The sequence below is a fragment of the Stegostoma tigrinum genome, chromosome 2 (assembly GCF_030684315.1).
Source record: "Stegostoma tigrinum isolate sSteTig4 chromosome 2, sSteTig4.hap1, whole genome shotgun sequence".
NCBI lineage: Eukaryota > Metazoa > Chordata > Chondrichthyes > Orectolobiformes > Stegostomatidae > Stegostoma > Stegostoma tigrinum.
In genome coordinates this window covers 115828817-115855282 of record NC_081355.1, presented here as the reverse complement: position 1 = coordinate 115855282, position 26466 = coordinate 115828817, and the positions used below count along the sequence as shown (strand labels likewise).

General features: G+C 41.0%; 1 protein-coding gene across 5 annotated transcripts in view; it reads right to left on the bottom strand.

Moving 5' to 3' along the window:
- Nucleotides 1–26466, bottom strand: part of LOC125464155 (voltage-dependent L-type calcium channel subunit beta-2-like) — a 330964-nt gene that overhangs the window by 104985 nt on the left and 199513 nt on the right. The window contains exon 1 of one of the 5 annotated variants that reach the window (XM_048556330.2): nucleotides 9380–10002. The exons of the other annotated variants lie outside the window; for them this stretch is intronic. Coding sequence (XP_048412287.1) covers nucleotides 9380–9412 — 33 coding nt within the window. The 5' untranslated portion in view covers nucleotides 9413–10002. Of the gene's footprint in view, nucleotides 1–9379; nucleotides 10003–26466 lie in introns of those variants that run through there. 5 annotated transcript variants of the gene reach the window in all.

The window sequence follows — 26466 nt, the reverse complement described above, 5'->3', positions numbered from 1 at the left end:
AGGGAAAGTCCCAGATGATTAGAAAATCACTGTTGTAACCCCCTTATTCAAGAAACGATCAAGACAAAAGATGGAAAATTACAGGCTGATTAGCCTAACCTCGGTTGTTGGAAAAATTCTAGAATCCATTGTTTAGGATGAGATTTTTAAACTCTTGGAAGTGCAGGGTCAGATTATAACAAGTCAGCATGGATTTTGTAAGGGGAGGTCGTGCCTGACAAACCTGTTAGAATTCTCTGAACAGGTAACAAGTAGATTAGACCAGGGAAACCCAAAGGATGTTATCTATCTAGACTTCCAAAAGGCCTTTGATAAGGTGCCTCACGGGAGGCTGCTGAGCAAGGTGCGGGCCCATGGGGTCTGAGGTGAGCTACTGGCATGGATTGAGGATTGGCTGTCTGACTGAAGGCAGAGAGTTGGGATAAAAGGCTCTTTTTCGGAATGGCAACGAGTGACGAGTGGTGTCCCGCAGAGTTCAGTGTTGGGGCCGCAGCTGTTCACTTTATATATTAATGATCTGGATGAAGGGACAGGGGACATTCTGGTGAAGTTTGCTGATGATACAAAGATAGGTGGACAGGCAGGTAGTACTGAGGAGGCGGGGAGGCTGCAGAAAGATTTAGACAGTTTAGGAGAGTGGTCCAGGGAATGGCTGATGAAATTCAATGTGAGCAAATGTGAGGTCATGCACTTTGGAAAAAAGAATTCAGGCATGGACTATTTTCTAAACAGTGAGAAAATTCATAAAGCAGAAGTACAAAGGGATCTGGGAGTGCTAGTCCAGGATTCTCTAAAGGTTAACTTGCAGGTTGAGTCCATGATTAAGAAAGCGAATGTAATGTTGTCGTTTATCTCAAGAGGGTTGGAATATAAAAGCAGCGATGTGCTTCTGAGGCTTTATAAGGCTCTAGTTAGGCCCCATTTAGAATACTGTGTCCAATTTTGGGCCCCACACCTCAGGAAGGTCATACCAGCACTGGAGCGTGTCCAACAGAGATTCACACGGATAATAATGGCTGAGGATCCTGGGATTGTACTCATTAGAGTTGAGAAGGTTGAGGGAAGATCCAATAGAAACTTACAAGATAATGCATGGCTTAGAAAGGGTGGACGCTGGGAAGTTGTTTCCTTTAGGCGGGGAGGCTAGAACCCGTGGGCACAGCCTTGGAATTACAGGGGGTCAATTTAGAACGGAAATGAGGAGACATTTCTTCAGCCAGATAGTGGTGGGCTTGTGGAATTCATTGCCACAGAGCGCAGTGGAGGCCAGGACATTATATGTCTTCAAGGCAGAGATTGATAAACTCTTGATCTCGCAAGGAATGAAGGGCTATGGGGAGAGTGCAGGGAAGTGGAGTTGAAATGCCCATCAGCCATGATTAAATGGCGGAGTGGACTTGATGGGCTGAATGGCCTTACTTCCACTCCTACATCTTATGGTCTACCCAAGGCCCTACCATTAATTGTATAAGCCCTATCCTTTTTTGTTGTACCAAAATGCAATATCGCTGGGTCAAAATGCTGGAATTCCATCCCTCAGAGTATTGTGGGTCACCTTACAGCACATAGGCTGCAGCAGTTCAAGCAGGCAGCTCGCCATCACCTTCTCAGGAGCAACTACAAACCGGCAATAAATGCTTGCCAGTCAGCGACACCCACTTCCCACAAATGGATTTTAGATGAGGGCACAGCCTTTGCCTACAGGTATACACCAGACAAGCCACTATTAAATAATTATTCCAAACCAAATGTTCAGCCAAATTAAGAGTACTGCAATTAAAGAGTGTGGAATATATTTTAAACCTGTATCAACCCTTTGCTGGATGCAATTAACCATACCCAAGAGAACTGTATGCAGATCAGATGGCCATATTATGAACTGAATACAGAGGGACTCGAGAGGGTGCAAAAAAGGGTACGCAAGAATGACAGCAGAAATGCACAAATGTATTGAGAAAGAATGTAGAAGCTAAGTGCCTTCTCTTGAAAAGGGGCTGTGAGTGGTGAGCTAATAAGGCTCTTAAATTATGAAAAACATTTTGATAGCATAGATACCAAAAGAATCCTTCCTCTTGTGTGGAAGGCCATACGTAGAGACCATCAAGATAAGATAATTCCCGACTGGATATCTTGGCAGCTCTGAAGAAACCTCTTTATGTAAAGAATGGTGAGAATGTCGAATTTGCGACCACAGGGAAGTGTTGAAGTGAACCAGTACGCATGCATTTCAGAGAAATCTAGACAAAGGAGAAGGGAATAGACAATTATTGTTGTAGACTTAGAAGAGAAAGAAACAGGTGGAGATTTCAGCTGATCATTTTCCCCAGGTTGGAGTGACTGGGCCAAATGGTCAGATTCTGGGCTGTGTCTCTTAGATAAGTCACCCTCATTGTGAATTCCCTTAGTGCCTGTCTTCCATGTACTTGTACACAGTGCTATCCTAGTGGCTGTCGGAAAGCTGATGACTTTCTATGAAGACTGCAGATGACCTTGCAGGATGATCTCACGTACTTCCTGTCCTAAAGCTTCATACTTTACCATCTCAACAGCAGTCTTGCTGGCTCGCTGACAGGCAAGGGCAACAGCATTGATAGAGTGGCAGTAGCATGAGGGAGGACAGATACTGCCAACCAAATAGAGAACAGCATGTTAGTGCTCCATTAGGTGACAGAGCCATATTGCCATGGTGGTGCTTCAGCAATCCCAGTAATCTACTGGAGAACAGATTTCTATACTATTCAGGGAACCTGCAAGTGTCTTTGAATATTGGCAAGGGTGGCACAGTGACTCAGTGGTTAGGACTGCCTCCTCACAGCGTCAGGGACCCAGGTTCAATTTCACCCGCAGGCAACTGTCTGTGTGGAGTTTGCACATTCTCCGCCGCGTCTGCGTGGGTTTCCTCCGGGTGCTCCAGTTTCCTCCCACAGTCCAAAGATGTGCAGGTTAGGTGGATTGGCCATGCTAAATTGCCCGTAGTGTTCAGGGGTGTGTAGATTAGGTGAGCTACAGGGGGATGGGGAGGTGGTGGCCTAGTAGTATTATCGCTAGACTGTTAATCCTGGATAACATCCTGGGGATAACAAGGTGTACAGCTGGATGAACACAGCAGGCCAAGCAGCATCTCAGGAGCAGGAAAGCTGATGGTTCGGGCCTAGATCCTTTTTCAGAAAAATTCTGGGGACATGGGTTTGACTCACACGACAACAGATGGTGGAATTTGAATGCAATAAATATCTAGAATTAAGAATTTAATGATGACTGTGAATCCATTGTCGATTGTTAGAAAACCCCATCTGGTCTCTTAATGCCTTTTCGGGAAGGAAACTGCCATCCTTACCTGGTCTGGCCTACATGTGACTCCAGACCCACTGCAATGTGGTTGATTCTTAACTGCCATTTGGGTAATTAGGGTTGGGCAATAAATGCTGCCTTAGCCAGCGTTGTCCCTCATCCCGTGAATGAATTTAAAAAAAGGGTCTGGGTGGGATACTCGGAGAGTTAGTGTGGGTTTGTTGGGCCAAAGGGTCTGTTTCCACACTGTAGGGATTCTATCAGGAATTGGCAACAATCTGAACCAACAGGGCAGGAAGTTGAGGTCCTCAGTCTGAGCTATCACTGTCGCAGCCAAACATTGGGCGGCTTCTTTTGCAATGAAATCAGAGCTATCGGTCACCAGACCCAGCATCATAACTATTCTGCATGATGTCTACCATTTCCATGCTGAAAAGGATGGGCTCCAAGTTCTGTACAAAGCCTTTTGCAACACTGATACTAGACTTCTCCAGGCTCCTTGACAGTTAGAACATAGAACATAGAACATAGAACAGTACAGCACAGAACAGGCCCTTCAGCCCACAATGTTGTGCTGACCATTGATCCTCATGTATGCACCCTCAAATTTCTGTGACCATATGCATGTCCAGCAGTCTCTTAAATGACCCCAATGACCTTGCTTCCACAACTGCTGCTGGCAACGCATTCCATGCTCTCAACTCTCTGTGTAAAGAAAAAAAAGTTATAGCAATGTTTCTTGCAGGCCTGCAACAAAGGCTTCATTGCATCCCCTACAACTTTCTCCTGTACAGCATCCTAACTCCTCACCCAACCTTCCTGTCATCCAGCTCATGTTTATTGTCTGGCAAGCTGCTGTCAGCATTACCCTTGAGCTTATCCACTCTATTCCTACATGCCGATTCTGCCTCTCAGCTATCTTCTTTCTTTGAGAAGGTGACCAAACAGGTAGATGAGAGTAAACCGGTTGATGTGGTGTGTATGGATTTCAGCAAGGTGTTCGATAAGGTTCCCCACAATAGGCTATTGTACAAAATGCGGAGGAATGGAATTGTGGGAGTTTTGCAGTTTGGATCGGAAATTGGCTTGCTGAAAGAAGACAGAGGGTGGTAGTTGATGGGAAATGTTCATCCTGGAGACCAGTTACTAGTGGTGTACCGCAAGGGTCGGTGTTGGGTCCACTGCTGTTTGTCACTTTTATAAATGACCTGGATGAGGGCGTAGAAGGATGGGTTAGTAAATTTTCAGACGACACTAAGGTCAGTGGAGTTGTGGATAGTGACGAAGGATGCTGTAGGTTGCAGAGAGACATAGATAAGCTGCAGAGCTGGGCTGAGAGGTGGCAAATGGAGTTTAATGCAGACAGGTGTGAGGTGATGCACTTTGGTAGGAGTAACTGGAAGGCAAAGTACAGGGCTAATGGTAAGATTCTTAGCAGTGTAGATGAGCAGAGAGATCTCGGTGTCCATGTACGCAGATCCTTGAAAGTTGCCACCTAGTTTGACAGGGCTGTTAAGAAGGCATACAGTGTTTTAGCTTTTATTAATAGAGGGATCGAGTTCCAGAACCAAGAAGTTATGGTGAAGCTGTACAAAACTCTGGTGCGGCCGCACTTGGAGTATTGTGTACAGTTCTGGTCACCGCATAATAAGAAGGATGTGGAAGCTTTGGAAAGGGTGCAGAGGAGATTTACTAGGGTGTTGCCTGGTATGGAGGGAAGGTCTTACGAGGAAAGGCTGAGGGACTTGAGGCTGTCTTCATTAGAGAGAAGAAGGTTGAGAGGTGACTCAATTGAAACATATAAAATAATCAGAGGGTTAGATAGGGTGGATAGGGAGAGCCTTTTTCCTAGGATGGTGACGGTGAGCATGAGGGGGCATAGCTTTAAATTGAGGGGTGAAAGATATAGGAAAGATGTCAGAGGTAGTTTCTTTACTCAGAGAGTAGTGAGGGAATGGAACGTTTTGCCTGCAACAGTAGTAGGTTCGCCAACTTTAGGTACATTTAAGTCGTCATTGGACAAGCATATGGACGTAAATGGAATAGTGTAGGTTAAATGGGCTTGAGATCGGTACGACAGGTCGGCACAACATCGAGGGCCGAAGGGCCTGTACTGTGCTGTAATGTTCTATGTTCTATGATCTATGTTCTATAGTATGCAAACCATCAATGTCTGAGCTAGTGGCTAGAAGTGTGAGGGCCATGTCACTATGTTCCTACTTTTCAATCATTGCTTGGTAAGGGTGCACTTCTTCAGTATCTGAAAGGAGAAGGCCACGAAGGGGGAGTTGTGTTAGGTAATGGGGTGGGAAGCAAGAAATACATGCTGACATCATTCATGGTTTGTAAATCAAAAAAGATCAGCAAGATGAGATGGGGTAGCCTATCCAAATACAGTCTGTGTACCAAATTAGAGTGAATGATGATTGAATTTTCAGACACTTTTGCATTTTTATGGAAGAGTGGAGTCTTTGTTGTCCAGATCTTAAAAAGGCAGATTAATCCACTTCTGTTTCAAATCATTCATTCTTTAGGTTCAATAACAAGAGTCTACACAGGATGAGAGAGAGTAGTGCTTCACTTATCAGTAGAAAGCCGGAAGACACATGGCTATCCTACTGTTTCCTCACTACCTCTTATACACAAGAGTAGTTGATTTGTACTACAACAAGATGAAGAACAATCACATTTGATCATGAATTGTTAAACACTTGAAAGTGTTAATTTTGTAAAGGAATTTGTTAAGGATGCATCATTGTTACACCAATCTGGACATTGTTGAAAATTATGTTAAGATTTTGTTAAAAACAGCAATTTTATTAAATTAGGCAAGAGACGAGCTCCCTGTTTCGGGGTGCAATGCTATGCAAATTCACTGCTGTGGTCCACTATGAGCAATTGTTGAAAGAAGAAAGTTTATGACTCATACATTTCCAGTTGTAAGCAGCTTCAGAATTTCTAACTCTAGGTCCAAATGTTGAACACAGTTTCCTTTGGTCATATTTTTTAAATGAAATTTTCAAGAGTTACACAGTGTATTGCTCAACAGAACACTGTTACTCCCCTGTCATTTACCCATAAGTGTCTTCTATTTTACTACAGTGTGATAAATCCCCAGCCAATACTCCACAATGCAGAGTCAGAAAGTGAATTAAAAGGTGCTACAAATTCATGTTATATTTGAATTATAATATTGAAAACTGTTTTGAAGCAGGTTCGGGCAAAAAAAATGTCGGATAAAAGCTCAGATTTCAAACGATGAAGAGTTACAACACACCTACATAATCACTATAATCAATCTCTTCCTATCAGATTTCATTAGTAACTGTGTTCTACTTCATTATAATAAGATTCATAAACCAACACAAGCTTTGAATGTTGGATGCATTAACTGGGCATAGAAAAGGGATGGATTTCTATGCCAAATGCACCAATTTCTTTTTAAAGCAGATTACTGAAAAAAAGTGGAAAATAAGTTGCCACCTCAAAAGCATATCTTCAAAAAATAAACTTCTCATCCTTTCAGCAGCTATACTTTTCTTCAAAAACAAAAACAGAAATAGTTGGAAAAACTCAGCAGGTCTGGCAACACTTGTGGAGAAAAAGCAGAATCAATGTTTCATCAGAACGTTCTGAAGGAGAGTCACTGTACCTGAAACCAAAATTGTGCATTCTGTCCGCTGATGCTGCCGGATCTGAGATTTTTCCAAAAATTTCTGTTTTTGTTTCTGGTTTTTAGCATCTGCAGTTCTTTATTTATTGTTTAATATTTCTTTGATCTTCTTTGCATGATCCCATACGTTTCCCTGTATAACTAAAACCCTCATGAGTTCAGTATTCTCCAGTTAAAATGTAACTATTTTGTTGATGTACAAAGCGAACTACAGTGACGCAGACAAATCCTACTTTCACACACCAGAGTACACTAACAAAGACAGAAAGCATACATTAGATATTGTAGCAATTACTTTGGCTAAAGTTCTCAAATACCTGCACCACCTGTGATTGTGAACAGGATAGGAATTTATTGTTTTTCATTTGTGATTGCGAAGCAATAACATTGATTCAAAAAGGAAAAAGGGCACAAGAAGGTTTGGAATGTCACTCTCACTAAATCAAGTTGGCTAATACACTTGGATTTTACAAACTGAAAAGACTGCCAGTTCAATGCCTGGCCTATGTCAAAATAACCAATTTCAACTGTCAGGCTACAATTGTCTTTGGTGCCCGAGGCTAGGAATGAGCAGTTATGTTACTCACTACTGACTGCTACTTAATGATGTCCTCCTGCAAAATATCTCTGCTTAGGCATTGGAATGTGGACGTAGTCATGCCTAGCTGCCATGGTTCCCCTGAGAATGCCTCACCCCACTTGTAGTCTGGGTTCACATGAAAGATGGTCATCGAGTTAAATGTCAAGTGCAATCGGATCTCTGTACAAAATGAGACAGTTAACAAAGAGAAGCAAACTGGGAAGGAAACCTTTGGAGAACAAAGTCATGCTTCCCATTACAACACTAATTTTAATTAACTATGATATGAACAGTTGAAATTAGGCTTCTTTCAAAATGAAGTTCATGATTGCTACCATAACAATCAGAGTGGAACAATTAGTCTACAGTTCTTTCAATTCTGGAAACTGGGAGCATAATTTTGGAAATCCACTGATGCAGGCACAATGGTGTGCCGTTCCAGCTGTGGGCGAGAATGTCAATTTGCTGGCATAGGTGCCATCACTGGGCCATTTTTAAGGTGACAAAGTCAGTGAGAGAATAGGCCCCACTCTTGTACTGATTGGAATTTCCACATCAGCATGCAGGACCCTCTGTGATGGCAAAGGCCTGACCTGGGAAAGGGAGCTCATCCCCACCTTCAGAAGACTCATTATCTATGCAACATGTAACTCCTCAAAATTACTTACCTTTGTGGGACTCCCTCTTCACAAAAGCTGATGTGGTAGCTGCAGCCATTTGCACTCTGAAACATTTTGAAAGTGCAAAGGAGGTACCTTCATTTTGAGGCACCCTATTTCTCCCTCGGCCTGGATTCACAAGCTGCTGCTTTCTTACTGTTTGAACCAGTGCAGGACCCAACATTGGGAGTCCACATACTGTTGTAAGTTGAACAGTGAATGCTCTTAAGCAATTACCTAGCTAATCCAATAATAATCACATTGGGTGCGTGTCTGCCCTGCAAGGACAGGACCCAGAAGGGATCCTGATCTAAAATAAGAACACTGCCCTGGGTCTGAATCCAGCCCAAACTGATGGGGTGTCTGGAGAGGTAAAAATGTTCACTCATGGAACAAGTTGGAAAAGTTTCGATTTCCTGGCTTCAAACTTGCCTGCTCAATTCTCAGATGCAACGGAGGTTGGAAAACAACTGCATTTAAAGTTGGTGCAGCTGCTGGTCTGAGACTGCGGTGTACACATGTTTGTGACTGCTACAGAAACCATTCAGCAGCTAAGGTGAGGTAGCTGACTTGGAACTGTGTTGTTCCTTCAGTGGAGCTGTGTGGAAACCTTGAGCTCCTTCCAAATAGCATAGTGGTTGTACCCACACCAAATGGGCTACAGCAGTTTAAGTAGGCAGCTCATCACCCTCCTTCTCAAGGGCAGTTAATGCTGGTATTGCTAAGAAACAACTAAGATACAAATTCCAGCTGAAATAATAAGGAGCACATTCCTTTTGAGAGCATGGATCCCTCATCTTGTGTGCACAAAAATATGAAACGTCTATTTCCAGTATCTGATTGCCCTGAACACAAATCAAAGTGTTTTACTTATATCCAAGCCTGCTGCAAAATCCATCTTTGATTTACTAGCTGTGCATCCAGAATGCACTCTCTTTATACCAACTCTGAATGTTGTGATTAAAACAACAAACATTGTGAATGTAAGAATTATGTGTTCATTAAAACAAAAACAAGTCAACGATTACACTGGCAGACTGCCTGAGTAAAACTGCATGCTGGAGGACAATGAGATGCTCCAAGTCCAGTACAGTCTCTCCGTTTGGAAAGGATCCTTGTTGTCCTGGATTTTTGTGTGTTTTTTTCACTGTTCGTGCTTCCCCGTTCCCTCCTTACCTCTTCAGGTTCCTCCCGGCCGTAGAGGTACATGTCGCCGCTCCCGGGGATGCTCTGCTAAGTGCCTGCCGCTCTCATAGAGCCGCGGAGTGAGTCAGCCCACAACCAAACACACTCCCTTCCTCCCTCGTCCGACTTCTCCCGAATTCCTCGAGCTTCTTTCAGGCTGGTAACAGAAAGGCGGTCCCCATCTTCCCAGAACTTTTCCCCTCCTCCTCCTGTGAAGTCAGCGGCTGTGAATTCAAGGCTGAAAATGCGGGAATGCCAAGGAGCAGAATGAGCCAACAAGACCAGCTCAGTGTGGAAACTGAGGAAATCAGAATGGGGGCGAGCAGACCCAAGAAACAACTTCTCTTTTTCACGCGAGTCTCATCCTCTGGCTATGTCTGAGCACAGTTCACAGCCTGACTGACCAGTCAGCGTCTATAAATTAAATAGAAAATACACAAACTTCGCTCCAAAGTCACTTTGTATTGCTGCCAAGTGGCTGGAATCCCCTTCCTTTTCCAGATTGCAACAGCGTGCTGGAGTTAAATTGGAAGCGGCTCTTCTATATCGCTCCCCTCAGTATCGCTGTCACTTCCTCCTTTTACTGTAGACCCAGTTATTGGTTCCCGGCCGGCGGCTGACGGTGCACGGAAAGGTTGACAGAAGCAATTGTGCGTCTGATCATCATGTGTTTCTCTGACTGGCAAAGCAACATGAATGTTGATGACAGTGTCGGACTCATCCTTGAGTCATCGTTGACAGTGCCTGATTATATTTTTAGTTCATGAACACAATTATCCTCAACTAAAAATAGGCATTTTAAAAAAAAACTACTATAGCCTAAGCTCTAGAATCAGTCAAGCCACAATCGTCACATAATGTAGGATTTGCATCAACTGAAAATACCAACTACAGCATCATATTGTTGCACTGTCTGTAATCTGGATAACTGCGTGACAATAAATATCTCCACCCAATTAACATCAACATGTTTGTTTGTCCCCTTTCAATGTTGACTTCTTTAGGCCTTGGTGCTTTGCCTGATGAGGACATCGCGCAGATGGGAACTGGACAAAGGAATGTGACCACAATCTGACCATGGAACCAGCCCAGATAGATCCTGCTCTTCAATTTTCAGCAGAGGGAACCCATCTGACAGTGCCTCCATATCACAACTCCCACCACCTGAATCGGCCTAACCCTGCCCAAAACCCCAAGAGTGCTGTATGGCTAATTGCAGCGCTATTTTCCAAAATGACTGACTCAGAATACAATAGTGAACATATGTTCACTCTGTGAACATTGACATCTGTATGACTGAACATACTACACAGCATTAACTGCTAACAGTCCATCAGGTCATCTCACACATCTGCCTGGGAGATTTCAGGAAGGAGTTATAACACAATTTTTAAAAAAATGAATTTGACAACTCCCTTTCTAATGTCGAAATTTCTGAGTGACTTCACCAGGTACACTGTTTTGACTATTGCAACACTTAAACAAAGTGTTCACTTTTAAATCTGGTCTTCTTTCGTGATCGCTGCAGATTGGTGGTCAAAAGTGTGAGCTCCCACTCTCCTGCCAGCTCTCTGTATCTTACAAAGTTCTGTATACCTACCATTTCATTACTGCCCCAAAACATCACAGCACCCCAAGCCTTTTATTTGAAATTCAAAGTCCTTAACTATAGTTCAAATCCCTCCACAATTTCTCCCCACATAATACATCCTCAGTTTCTTTTCAATGTATTCATTTATTACCCATAAGAAGTTGGTGTTGAGCTGCCTTCTTCATTGTGGTCACATTCCCTTGTCCAGTTCCCATCTGCACAATGTCCTCATCAGGTGAGGCACCAAGGCCTAAAGAAGTCAATATTGAAAGGGGACATTGGATGTGGTTTAGACAGATGATCAGTGGTGTTCGGGAGATGTTCCAGGATATGAAGCCAGCAAATACAGAGATGGATTTGATGTTGGAAGAATCGGTTCCATCCCCATAGGTCACTTCATGGCCTGAGCTTGCCTCCAATTGGGCTGCTTGACCTACAACCATTTTGTGCCCTTCAGCCACAAGGCATCTCATCTCAGGACACTAGATAGAGACCAACAACTCTATGTACTCGCAACACCATCAGGAACAGTGGTAATTGCTGGCCCTACAACAAGGCCATCAGAAAGGACAGGCACTGGAGGTAAAACTGGGGTCTCAACGGTGCCAGAATAACAGATTCTGGTGAGCAATGGGTGGGGGACTGCAGCAGAAAAATTAGGCAGTAGATTGGACAGCTGGTGAAAGACTGGAAGAGAAGATGTGACGGTGAAAGGGCTCTGATGGGTTCAGGGTGCCATTAAAGGAGGTAATACCTTTTCCCATTGCCAACACATACACGTGAAAACTTTCCAGGTTGGATCCGTGTTGTGGGTATCACCCTCGGTTGGTACAGTCCTAGTAGTGGCAGGATGTAGACCTTAGGTTATCATTAATTGATGACACAAGGGCCTCAATTGGACTACAGATGTTTGGGCCAATCAATGGTTCCATTTTCCATGGTAAGATTTCAGTGTGGTGGATAATGGGCATGACCCCCGTGGTATTTTACAGCCCTCCTCACCTGTCAAGCTACTATGTGAATGGCTGTAAAACCCAGTCATTGTACCAAGTCAATGTGAGTGAGATTTGAAGGGGAACTCAAAAATGGTTGTGTGACACCACATTTTCCATCCTCGTTTTATGAAGTGGTCGAATCAGTGGGTTTGGAAGGTAAAGTTGAAGCAGGCAAGTTACTGCTGTGCATCCTGCAGATGGTACACACTGCTGGCACTATGCACTGGTGGTGGGGAGAGTAAATAGGTAAGGCTGTGGATGGGATGCCAATCAAACAGATGGCTCTGTTCCTGTTGTTGAGCTTTTCAAATTTTGTTCGAGTCATACACAATCAAGCGAGAATACAGTATCCTGTTATACTCCTGACTTGTGTCCTGTAGATGGCGGTCAGACTTTGGGGAGTCCAAAGGTAAACTACTCATCATAAAATTTCCAGTGTCTGATGCTGCTCTTTTAATACCATTTATGTGGCTGTTCCAGTTCAGGTTCTGGTCAATGATATGGATGTGACAAGTTCACTGATGGTAATGCAGATGTACATCAAATAGGAATTCTCTCTCATAGGATACGATCAATGCCTGTCACTTGTGAGGCACAAATGTTGCTTGTTTTTTATCCATACAAGTTGAATGTTGTCCACATCTGGGCAACTGGTATTAAATTCGATTTCTCACCTTTACTTAATGATTTCATCATTGTAGATCAATCCTCAAGTTGAATTCTTTTATCTTCAGTCTGTGTTATCCCTGCCTTCAAAAGCCTCCTAAATGTTTTCTAACTGTGGCTTCAGTCTTGCCTCACTTATTGCTTAGTGTTTACTTCTTCCTAGAAAGCGCTGAAAAGTGCTGCTATTGTTTCCTTCTTAAAAGGAATGGCTGATTGTTGAGGTCCAGTGCGACCCAAATTTAACCGGCTCAACTAAATTCTGAGACAATAAATTCAAATGTGATAGGCTCTTTATGTTATTCAGAGTAAACTTCAGGTGAACTAATTATAACTACCCACAGTGTTGGATAGGACAGGATGGGATAACATAAAGTAAGGAGAACAAAAGGAAAGGAAAATGAGCCAATTGCAAATGTGCATGTTTGAATTTGGCTGCGATGCTTATTTGGGTAAATAGTCTTCCCATGCTCATTTTTAAGACTCCCATATAAATAAAAGCCACTTGAGCTTCCAAGACAAAAGTCTATCAAAGCTTTCTGGGTCAATGGAGAGGAGAAAAAATTTCAGAAGAAATTAACCATAAATTTAATAGACATATTTAAACTGATTCCAGAAGGATTGATTTACTTTAGGCATGTTGGCTTCTTGGATTATTCACTATCACCATCATGTGAATTATTGAATGAAAACAACATTATCAATAAAAGACCAACAGAGCACTGGAATTTGTGTCAACAGAACTGTTTTGGATTGTTTTTGAGATGAAATCAGCTTTTTAAGTATATTTGGAAATTTTGCTGTTCCCAGAATAAACTGTTTATCTTCTATCTAAAAATAGCAATGGGCAGAATCAAATTTCCTGTCGATAGTTAAATGTGTCCAATTTTTTCTTTCCTTAGAGGTGAAATTTAGGTCTCAAGTTGTGAAACAAATAAAACAAATGGATTCAATGAGGACCCATGTTTATACCAGTCTCACTTCACTCTAATATTATAGGTCATTATATGTAGAATTCAGAGATGTCATTTATCCATTTTTCCCAGGGGTTAAAGACTGGGATTCAATGTTCCTTTCTCCTATCCTCTTCAATCATTCATCAGTGGTTCACCATCAAATTGTGATAAATAAATATACATGGAGTTAATGTTTCACTTAGCCCCTGACCTTAAAATGTTAACTATATTCGATAGCTGAAACCTATCAAAATGTCAAAATGCTGAAAGCCAAAGGTTGAGCTTCATAACTTCAAAATTATACAATTAAAGAGACACTTGTTACTCAAGATTCTGTTAATATTTGTTATTATAAGCTTATATTATTCTGTAATAATAATAAAGCATCCCATTAGATTTTCTCTACTCAGAGGATACTGAAAATATATTGATTGCTGATGTTGCCCATCCATTACTCAGTAGCAGGCAACAATGAAAACTTCTCCTTGACCCATATCTGAGCTTGTAGTCACAACATCCTCCATTGGGTTTATATCACCAGCACAGTCCCAGGGAAATAGCGATTACGCTTTTGATAAACTTAATGCACCCAAGAATTTGTGGCCACTCATATTAAGGAATCAACTCAAGAGAATGCAATGTTAAATTTAAAATTCCAGGTTTGTTTTCAGTATTTCAGACTGAAGACCTTTGTTCTTTTTCTTAAGAACATTTGGGACTGAAGGCAATATATAACTTGGATTGAGGATTGGTTAATGAACAGGAAACAAAGTAGGAGTAAAGAGGATTTTCTTGGGTAAGCAGGTTGTAATAACAGCCATACACAGGAAACAGTACTTTCAGCTTTCTATTAATGACTAAACGGTAAGGAGGAGTGTAATTACCAAATTTCCTGATGAGGAAATGTCAGATATGAAAGGCGGAGGTAAATGAGGGGATTATAGATGGCAGGCCAGGACAGACAAGAAGCTGAATAAGTGACAATGACAGCTGAGGGCAGTAGAGAATGTGTAGTCTGTGCTGAAAGCAAATCATATGATATGATAACAGGCGTAAGAATGGATGGACTGTACCAAAATCAGCCCATGTCATAACAGGACCAATGTGGGCTGGGTAGAAAACATGCAGGATGGAATCAGGCTCTAACATTATTGAATTCAATGTTCAGTCTCAGAAGCTGCAAAGTCCCCAAGCAGAAAAACGAGATGCTGTTCTTTGAGCTTATGCTGACGCACCCTGGAACGCAACAACTGGCCTATGACAGAAATGTTGCTGTGGGAACGTAGTGCTATGTGGAATGGGCAGGTGACTGAAAGTTTGGGGTCATTTTTTGTGGACAGAACATATGTGGGACCCGATACTGGGATTCCCACCACGAGTCCTGCTGACACCAATTTTACACTACAATAGGGAGCCCACTCCCTCCACGCTTAAACTGTCCAGCTCCATCATAGAGACAGGCATTTTCAAAAGCCCTGAAAGTTTCATGGAGTCAGGTTGACCTTTCAATGGCACTCAGTTTCACCCCTTCAGTAATGTCAGAAATTGTAGTAAAGATTCTAAAACTTTTGAAAAGTTAAGGTAAAAAGGGAACAAAAACAGAAGTTTCTGGCAAAGTTCAGCAGGTCTGGCAGCATCTGTGAAGAAAAATCAGAGTTAATGTTTCAGATCCAGTGACCCTTCCTTTTCCAGTAACTTCTGTTTTTGTTCCTGATTTACAGCATCCACAGTTCTTTCGATTTTTAGTTTAAAAGGCAAGTAACCAATGCCAGGACTCAGCCATACTCCTACCATGCTCTCATGCTTGCCAATCATTCTCCATGACCCCTCACGCTGTCCATGCCAACTATCTCTTAATCAGCTTCTGATACTATTCAGGTCATCTCAATGTCCTCTCATACCCCTTCCAAACCCAGTCACCCAGTATACAATACATACATTACAAAGAAAATGGGGGAACAATTAAGAGACAGCAAACATCCGTATGTATTGCTTTTTAAAAGTTTGCTGCACCTACAATGTTATAATGGTGTCACTCAGACAGAACATTAAAGTATCAATTATGTGAAAGTGCTGGTGTTGGATTGGGATGGACAAGGTCAAAAATCAGATGACACCAAGTTTATTTGAAAACACTGGCTTTCTTAGCTCTGCTCCTTCCTCAGGTGTAGTGTGGAAGAGAAGGTATACTGTCACAGAATTTATGAGCAGAAAGGTAACAAACCTAAAAATGGTTTGCTGACCACCATAGCAACCTCTGCAAGACATGTCAGATCAACAACATGGACATTACCATCACATGAGGGAACACCACCCACCACATGGCTGACACTCATGTGATTCAGCCAACATTGTCTATCTCATACACTGCAGGCAAGGATGCTCCGAGACATGGTATATTGGTGAGACCATGCAGATGCTATGACAATGGACGAATGGACATCACGCAACAATCACCAGAGAGGAATGTTCTCTCCCAGTGGGGGTACACTTCAGTGATCAAAGACATTCAGCCTTAAAAACTTCAGGTAAGTGTCCTCCAAGGCAGACTTCGAGATACACAACAACGCAGAATCACTGAGCAGAAGCTGATAACCAAGTTCCGTATCCATGAGGAAAGGCTCTAACGTGATCTTTGGTTCGTATCAAACTACAGGTGGCCCTGCTACACTATAAGCTGTCATGCACAAGCACACATATACACACTCTCTCTCACACAAACATACTCACATACACACGCACACACACAATCTCTCTACCTCTCTCACAGACACACATTCTCTCTCTCTCACACACACACACACACACACACACACACACACACACACGTACATACATTCCCGCACACTTGCACACTCTCTCTCAAGCGCACACACACACACACACACACACACACACACACACACACACACACACACACACACAATCTCGCCCTCTCTTTCTCCCTCTCTCTCTCTCTCTCTCACACACACACATGCACACACACACAAATAATTCTATCGGGTGAATTACTTCATCCAAGATATTTGTATATTTGCCGACACATTCAGTCCAACCAGGCCACACTCTTATCTGGGCTGCACTCTGGCTTCCTTCTATCTTTTTGCATCTCAGTCTATCATAGCAACTCTCTATTCCCTTCTTCCTCATCTGCAAGTCTAGCCTCTTCTTACTGCATCTATATTATCATGCTCAACCACTCCCATTGATTGAAAGTTCCACATTCTTAGAATTATTTGCATAAATAAGTTTCTTCAGAATTGGATCTCTGGGCAATTGTTACATTAGTAGGATCTAGTTATGTTCTTCCCAACAAGAAGAAAAGTTCTTCCTTTAGCTACTCCTTTCAAACCTTCCATAATTTCAATACCTCACTTACAGCACTCCTTTTCTCCCCCAAGAGAAAAGAAATGCAGACTGTCAATCATTTCCTGCTATGTAAGCTCATGTTGTCCTGGTACCATCCTTGTGAGTTTTCTCTGCACCCATTTCAGTGCCTCTATGTCCTCTTTGTGAAATGGAACCAGACCTGCACACATAAGTGTAATTTAAGCAAGCTTTGATACAAATTTAATATGTTTTCTTTATTTTTAAAAAATTCTAACCGTCTAGTTATATAAACTAGTGCTCGGTTTGCTTTATTTATGGCATTGTGATGTAAATTTCAGTGATTGGTGATCCCTTTGTTCCCCCCCTCACCCAACCAGACTTGCACTTTTCTAATAATGAGTGACTTTCCTCCTCTTCCTGCCAAAATCTGCCACGTTACACTAATAGGTCTTAAACTTCACTTACCAATTATTTGCTCATTTTTCTAATTGGTTAATGGTATTCTTGTAATTTATTGCAGTTCTCCTCAGTATCAACAATCTCATATTCACAAATTTAGTAATGGTGCGGTTGATTCCAAAATCAAAATTAATCAAGCAAGCAATCCATTTTGCTACTTGACCCCAGAAACCCCATTCTCGGATTTTATTCATTTGTCTTTACAGGGAACATTATAAAATGCCTTTTGTAAATCTAGATGAATTACATTTAGTGCATAGTCCATTGTCTGCTCAGTATGTGTGGTGAAACAAGATTCTCCCTTTTGAAATTCATAATGCCTTTTCGTTATTATATTCCCAATTTTTGAATTTTCTTCTATGCTCTTCTTTAGAAAGGAGTCCATTACTTTTCCCAGCACTAACTTACCAGCTACAAGCACACATGCAAAAAAGTCAATATATACACATTGCGAGCATTAGAATCAATATTGAGATCGCATACAATTGTGCCCAGAAACTAAATGCAATGAATTCCTGATAATAAAATGCGAGGCTGGATGAACACAGCAGGCCCAGCAGCATTTCAGGAGCACAAAAGCTGACGTTTCGGGCCTAGATCCTTCATCAGAGGCAATGAATTCCTATTAGCTACAGGAAGTTTTACATACTGGCAAATGTTTGGCCAATGCTGCACTCATAAGATTATCAGTATGGTGGACAAAATGTTTGTGAATGAAGTGAAAATAAAGTTACATGAATATATGAGGCATTGAAGACATTGAATTACTTAACGTATTTTTTAAAACACACTAGTGTATATTTGATAGTGGAGCGATGTGCCACAGTGTTGAAGTCATTGAACCGGCAGGCTAGCATCTCACGTTAACACCCTTGGGATAGCAATTCAAATCCTGAAATCTGGTGGAATTCAAATTCAATTAATTAAAAATGATTAGAATTGAAAGCTGGTCTCCATAATATTTTCATGGTCAATACAACTGACTGTTGTCAAAAATTCATCTGATCCACTAATGTCCTTTAGGGAAGAAAATCTCTCATCCTCGCATGGTCTGGTTTACTCCCCACACACAGCAATGGTGTTTACTCAAGGGAAATGAAGCATGGCCAGTGAATATTGGTTTTGCCAGCAATGCCATATTCATGAGTCAATAACAATAGACCATATTCTAATCTGTTTAGTAATGAACCACTGGTCATCAGCTTGCAGAAAAACAGCTCTCATTGCCTCAAAAAGAAGAGCATTTCTTTCAAAAATATGACTGGAATCAGGACAACAGTAAACTATAATTTCAAAAAATATCAATTTGGTGATTCCAGGTTTTTTTTCTCCAGAAAAGTAGCCCAAATTGCTTATCTTTACATAATAGCATCAATATTTGAGAGCCAGGATCACCTTCATTGTTCACTTCTTGAACATTGATATCATTCTGGTTGGACAGACCTTCAAAAAGCATTCTGCACGGGCTCTGAGCCTCATGCATCACCAATTCAGACGCTACCCTTCATTAATGCAGACAATTCATAGATTAATCCATTATAATCCTTTGATTTGTTTTCTGATTGGCATGCCATACCATTGTTCAATGTCATTAACAGAGCTTAAAAAGAATAGCAAGAATTCTTAAATAGCTAAAGGACAGTCAGTTAGTTCAGTTGGCTGGATGGTTCATTTTCAATGTAAAGGGAAGCAACCAGCATGAGTTCAATTTGCAGATCAGCTGAGGTTACCATGAAACACAGAACCCTACAGTGTGGAGGCAGGCCATTTGGTCTGTCAACTCCACCCCAACCTTCCAAAAGAAACCTTAGCCGCAGCACACAAAAAAGTTTCCAGTTTTACATTTGTATGTATTGTCTTTCATACTTTCACCCCATTTTGCAAGACAAGGTTAACATCTTAAAATGCAGGAAGAAGTCAATAAATATCATTGCTCTATCCCAAGGAGACCAAGAAGCCAGAGGTAGGTAGCCCAGGAAGAGCTATGAGAATTGGGCAAAGTGAGGCTATCATAAAGGAGTTATCTGACCTGCCATCAGTGGATAACACAGAGGTGGTGTCATTGCAGTAATATCACTGAACTGGTAATCCAGAAACCCAGGTTAATGCTCTGTGATGTAGTTAAGTTAAGTATAACTCAAGGTCTTCGAGACTAGATTGGACTCAATGTGTTAGACGCTTTGCTCTACAAAAGTGGATTTCTCCAGCACTTTCGTTTTATTTCAGATTTCCAGAATCCACAGTATTTGAACTTGTTTTAATGCTCTGTGGACTAGAGTTCAAATCTCACCAGGACAGCTGGTGATATTTAAATTTTATTAATAGAAATATGGAATTAATTTTTTTTTGAAAAAATCCTTACAGGCCATGCAGCATTGTCCGAGAAACCAGAATCAACAATTGCACACACAACCTTGTTAACTCTGTAAAATAATAAAGTGTGGAGCTGGATGAACACAGCAGGCCAAGCAGCATCTCAGGAGCACAAAAGCTGATGTTTCAGGCCTAGACCCTTCATCTCTCTGATCACAATTTTAACTCTGTAAAATCCTCCTTTCATCTGGGAGCATATGCCAACATTAGTATGGCTGTCCCAATGATGAGTCAAAAAATCATGCTCACGCAATCATACTTTTCGGTGACTCAAAAGTCAAAATCATCATTCTTGGGAATGTTGCATCCCTTCGACGTGACTTTAGAGTCAATGGGAAACAGGGGAAACCTCCTAACTGTTTGGAATCATACATGGCACAAAAAAGGATTGTCGTGGTTGTTGGAGGTCAATCACTTCAGTCCAAGGAAATTGCTACAGCAATTCCTCCAAATCATGCCTTAAACCAAACCATCTACAGCTTTACATTTAGGGTAAATTCAGCTGATAATGCACCCTGTTCGGCAGTCTATCTGGATGGCTTGATCATTCAAGTTCGAGAGAAAGGCTGACATTGATTTACTCAGAAGCAGGTTCAATGTATTTATGTTTAAAGACAGTGGTGGTAGTGTGACTTTAGTAAGTTAACCCTCAAGTCCATAAAAAAAACAGACAGCACAGATAGAGTTGCAAACAGTTGCACTGTACCATGTCCAATTATACTTCTAATTTGGAGGAGAGTTAAGATCAGCTAATCAACAGTTCTACCTGGATGAAAGATTAATGCTTAATGTTGCCATGAAGAAAGAGTGCAGAGGAAGCCATTTTTGAGATCAGGTTACAGGCCTCCTTGCAAGTAAATGAATAGCAGTAAGCCAGCAGAGAGAGAAAGCTAAATAAAAACTGAAATAACTGTGGATGCTGTAAATCAGGAACAAAAACAATGTGCTGGAGAAGCTCAGCAGGTCTGGCAGCATCTGTGAGGGAAAAAGAAACAGAGTTAACGTTCCGGGTCCAGTGACCCTTTCAGTTCTGAGTTCTGAGGAAGTTCTGAGGGAGTTCTCAGTTCTGAGAAAGGGCCACTGGACCTGCAACATTAACCCTGTTTTTCCCTTCACAGATGCTGCCAGAGAGAGAAAGCTGTCTGATTTTGTGACTCAACACAGTCAGGTTCAGAATATCTCTAACTGCACCCAGTTCACAGATTCCTGGTGATTTGTTCTGGCATATGTCAGGCTTTACTGCTGGTTTTGGATTCATGAAACTCTGAAAACTGTGGAAAGTGTCCGGTGATGGTCATGTGACATTATTACTACTTATCAGAAAGGAGATAGGGGAAGCCACTCGAAGCTGAGAGTCAATGCGGCCTGTTAGTTACAAGGACTGCAATTCCATTGGGAGTGGGATGTTTGGCAAGTCTCAGCACTTTAAAGTTCAAATTGCTTACAAAAACAAAATGCTTTAGCAACTGGTTGCAGTGCAAGTTTTGAAACAAATAGTCTTGTTGCGTCATTCTTTCAGTTAAGAATTTGAAATTTAAACCTCTTTTTAAAAGCTATTGATTTTAATTGAGTTTATGACAGACCCATCAAGTCTCTTTCAACAGCACCTCACAAACTCTCAATGACCTTAAAGGATAAGGGCAGCAGATAAATAGAAACATCACCACGAGCAAGCTCCCCTCCAAGCCACACACCTCGTCTGTCACTGAAACATCTCTTTCAGCACTGTGGGTTGAATTACACCACATGGGCTGCAGCATTTAAAAAGGTAGCTCAACATTACCTTTCCAAGGCAATAAGAGATCAGCAACAAATCTTGCCATTTCCAGCAATACTTGAATCCATGAAAAAAAACTCTGTAGTTTATCTTAAGGCGTGTGGCTCTCAATGAAAGAATTGAAATGTTTTCTGTTATCTAATGCCACAGGTTGCTGTTCCAGTGTTGTGATTTTCTTTCTACCATTATTGCTGGTAATCTGTTCTGCAAATCTATCTTCTACTTTTTGCTAAAAGTGAGATTCCCACTCACTTACAGCGTTAAAGACAGGCCTTGACCGTGTAACCAGGCCTTCACTGTGTAACCAGCTTCTTTGGGAAAAAAAATTAACCTATTTTCTAATCAATCTGCTCAAAGATGTTACTAAACACCTCTGGAACAGGTGGGACTTGAACCCAGGCCTCCTGGGTCAAAAATAAGGATACTACCCCTGTGCCACAAAAGCCCTCAACATCCTTTTTGCATCCTTCATAGTAAATTGGCTGCACCAGTCCTCCAATTCAGCCCATGACAGTACTTAACTACATTCAAACTGTCAAGTCCCATGAGAAGTTAACACACAAAAAAGACCTGGTTCAAGTTAGTCCTCATCCAGAGAGTAACATCCCATAATGAACACCATTACCTCATTAACTCTGCCCTCTAAATCCAGAAATCATCGTCAGCAGACTTTTGCGAATAAACCCTCCTCTACCTTTGGGTTAGTTTTGGCCAGTTTAAAATAAGACTTAGATTTTAGTGTGATGTGTACTCAAGTACAGCAATACAGGAGTACAGTGAAAAGTGTAGAATACCACCAAACATGGTGCCATCTTTAGGTACCTCGGTATTAAAAAAGCTTAGGTACAAAACGGTAAGAAGCAGGTTAACACAGTATTAAAATGATAGAGAAGGAAATGTTGTTGAAATTATTAAACCATTCATCTGCTCTACCAGAAATAATACTTTTTAACAACATTACTATAGCTTCCATTGGTAGGAGAGACTAGGACCCAAAGGCACAGCCTTAGAGCGAAGGGAAGACCTTTTAGAATGGAGATAAGGAGAAACGTCTTCAGCCAGAGAGTGGTGAATCTGTGGAATTCACTGCCACAGAAGGCTGTAGAGGCCAGGTCATTGAGTACATTCCTGATTATCAAGGGGATCAAGGTCACAGGGAGAAAGCGGGAGAATGGGCTTGAGGAACTTATCAGCCATGACTGAATGGCAGAGCAGATTTGATGGGCTGAATAGCTTGATTTCTGCTCCTATGTCTTATGGTTTTAAAGTCTTATGGTCATTTATTCCCTCCTTAACAGAACTGTGGATCTACGTAAGCACATGGACTACAGCAGTTCAAGAAAGCAGCTCACCAGGACCTTCTCAACAACAACCAGGGATGGGTAATCGTCACTGCTGTTACCAGCCAACGATGTCCATGTCCCAAGGGTGAGTAAAAAAACAATGTAGGCACAGGATCTTTCCAACAAATTATTCTCAGAAAAAAAAATAACTGCACTATTAAATTCATTCCATGTGAAGTCTTTCACAATGTTTCTGCACTGCAAAAAGAAGAAAGCAGATTTTGGTGGAACAAGATAGTTTGATTGTCATCTCATTAGCTAAATGTCCAATTCCTCAGTTAGTGAGGGAAAGATGGAGAAAAAAGGATTGGAGTAAGAAACAGAAAAACGTGACAGAAACTAAATAAAACTTTTTTTATATTTCTAACCATGGCCACAACTTGAAGGAATGCAACTCTATTTCTATAATTATTTACTTCCTGGTCATTATCACTTTGTTATCTATGAGAACTTCTTGTTGTACAAATTAGCTGTCAAATTTCCTACATTATAACAATGTCTCTATTTCAAAAGTATTTCATTGGCTGTAAAGCACTTTAAGCCATCCATTGGTCTTAAAAAGTGCCATATAAATGTTCATCTTTCCTTATGGAAGAGAGTGATTAATACCTATTACCAATGGTTACATTTTTTAAAGTGATACATGCGCTAACAATTGTGAAAGTTGATTTTCCAGAATACGCATATGCAAATATAATAATGTTGTAAATAATTATGGATGGCTGAGCACAAAAATGATTTTCACGAAATTAAAGATAGCAACGCAACCCAACAATTCATATATGATCCTCAACCTTGTTCCAAGTTGCCAGGCATTTTGCACGTCAACTGTGATAGGCATTGTTCACACGCTAGATAACAAGGCGTAAAGCTAGATGAACACAGCAGGCCAAGCAGCATCTTAGGATCAGCAAGGCTGACATTTCAGCTTTAGGCCATCCAGGCCTGAAATGTCAGCCTTCCTGATCCTATGATGCTGCTTGGCCTGCTATGTTCATCCAGCTCTACACCTTCTTATCTCGGATTCTCTAGCATCAGCAGTTCCTATTATCTCTGAGACAATTGTTCACATGCTGTTATTTATTAAGGGAAATTTAATAAAATATGGTTTGATTCTATTTGAAAATTTGTACAGACATTCCTGAAAAGGCCCATTATGTGCTCTGTTTTTCAACCTAAATAATTCAGTATTAGTAACATTATGAATCAAAAGTATACAAGAATAATTTTCAAAAGCGCAAGTGGAGAGGTAGTGGTGAAAAAGTAAGACACTTTGCACTTCTTTGAAAGATCTTTTCTTTCACAATTCTGGAAAAAATGAAATGACAAGAAATGATGAAAAATAATGCACATCCTTGACTACTTCAGTACACAAATCGAAAATTTAGACACTAATGGGCATTGGGTGATTGCCCAGGCATTATCGCAGAACTGTTAATCCAGAGATGCTGGTAATGTTCTGGGGACCCAGGTCCAAATCTGGAATAAAAGTCTAATGAGGGCTATGAATCCATTGTTGGAAAATCTCATCTGATTCACCGATTTCCTTTAGGGAAGGAAACTGCCATCCTTACCTGGTCTGGCCTACAAGTGATTCCAGACCCACAGCAATGTGATTGACTCCTAACTGCCCTCTGGGATGGGGAATAATGCTCTCCTAGCCAGGGATGTCCACGTCCCATGAATGAATAAAGAAAACATAACAAAAACAAAAAACGCTGGAGATCATAGTGGGTCACGCAACATCCATGGAGAGAAAGCAAGCTAATGTTGAGCCTAGATGACCGTCCATCATCAGTTTTTGCTTTCAGTACAGATTCCAGCATCTGCAGTAATTTGCTCCTACATAATAAAAACCACACTGCCAGCATTTGTCTTTCAGGGAACATAGCAGTAATACTCAGGCTCAGATATCAGCCAATCGAAGAAATTCCACTGTCACTCATATGGTTTGAAGCTTTATTTATGTCTCTTAAAGCTAGGAACTGAAGTCTAAGTAGCTTGTAAAATTGGTTCGGAAGAAAACAAGTTAGAGTTTAAAAGTATGTTGAAATCAAACTTTCAACAACGTACTTGATATGTTAAAATCTTTATTATGATTCTCAAACTTCGAAGTATTGCCATGTTGAATAAAATGAGTTTACTATTAAAAGCTCAATGAAAAGGGTACATCAACAGTGTAAAGCAGCATATTGAGTTAAAAATACAGCAGTCACTTAACAATTTGAAGCCTCCAGTCTATATTGTTAGAGGCTCTTCAATCTTTAATAGTTTACCAAATAAGGACATGGAACTTCTCAAGGAACAGGTGTTAGACAACTGCTGTCAGACACTTCAAATACCCAGCATGATTAATTTAACAGTTCAAGATTCCTTTCTGACTACCCTCTTTAAATTGAATTGACCAGAGTTTGATCTAAAATCATTGATCAAAAAAAATGTAAGCAGCACAGGATTCAGGATAGAAAAGCATGATTTCTTCAAACAGCAAAAGGACTGAAGCAACAATTTTTACAAAGCTAGAAAGACACCAGGATATTTCTAATGAAAAGTCTTGACTTGATACATTCATCTAATGTACTCTTTCAAATTCCAGATGACACGTAGAAGGAATTTTAACCCTCCCACAAGGTGGTTAAAATTTCAAAAATGCATCCACTTCCAATTTTAACGGAAGTAGTCTTGAGATTGGCAGCCAACTGCTTTCCAGAGGCGCGTTTATAATTTAAATAGCTTTTACAAGGCTACAAGCCTCACAAACGCAAGTACTTTTGGCTGGATTTCCCAGGGCCCAGGAAAAGTAGCAGGCAAGGAAAGCTTTCCGAGCCCTTTATCCCCACAATCCCCCAGCCCAACCGGATGACCTCTCCCTCTATGATCTCTGTACCCAATCATCTCTCAGGCGGTCTAGCTGCTGAATATTAAAATGGAAAAAAAAGCACAGCAATTTGGTTCAACCTGACTTTACGTCTGTTCTGTTCTGACCCTAACTGCTCACTGTCTCAATGCTGGTTGACATATGGGGGCTGTGATTTTGGTTTGTACTTTAGATTTTGCTCTACAATGGCCACTAACAAAGACATAAGTTATTAATAAATCCTATAACCCTACAGTCATTTAATTGGCGGTTAATGATTTTTGCAAAGTTTAAAATATCCTTTGTTCAAATAAATAAACATAGATTGTCTCTTTCAGGTGGTTTTCAAGAAAAGCATTAGCAAACATTCAAAGAAGCTAACGTATTTCTTTGTGACTGATGTAAATCATCATGTATTTATAAGCAAAATGAAAATTGCCAGTCAGACGATTTGATTTGAAGACACTGACCTGTTTAACTTCAACATACACACAAAGTTTTGAATTTGTTTTGAATCTTGTGGCCAGCTCACTATTAGTACAAGCAGAAATAGCTACAAGATGAATTATTAAAGCAATTGTTACAAATGAAAGTCTAATTGACAGGGTGCCCTCACATACAAATTAAACAACCAACAGGCCCTCAAACTCCTTAAAGTCTCGGTTTAGCAAGGAAAAGAAATGAAAGAAAGCGATGTTTCATTGATGTATATTGGAGTGTCTGTCTGAATACAG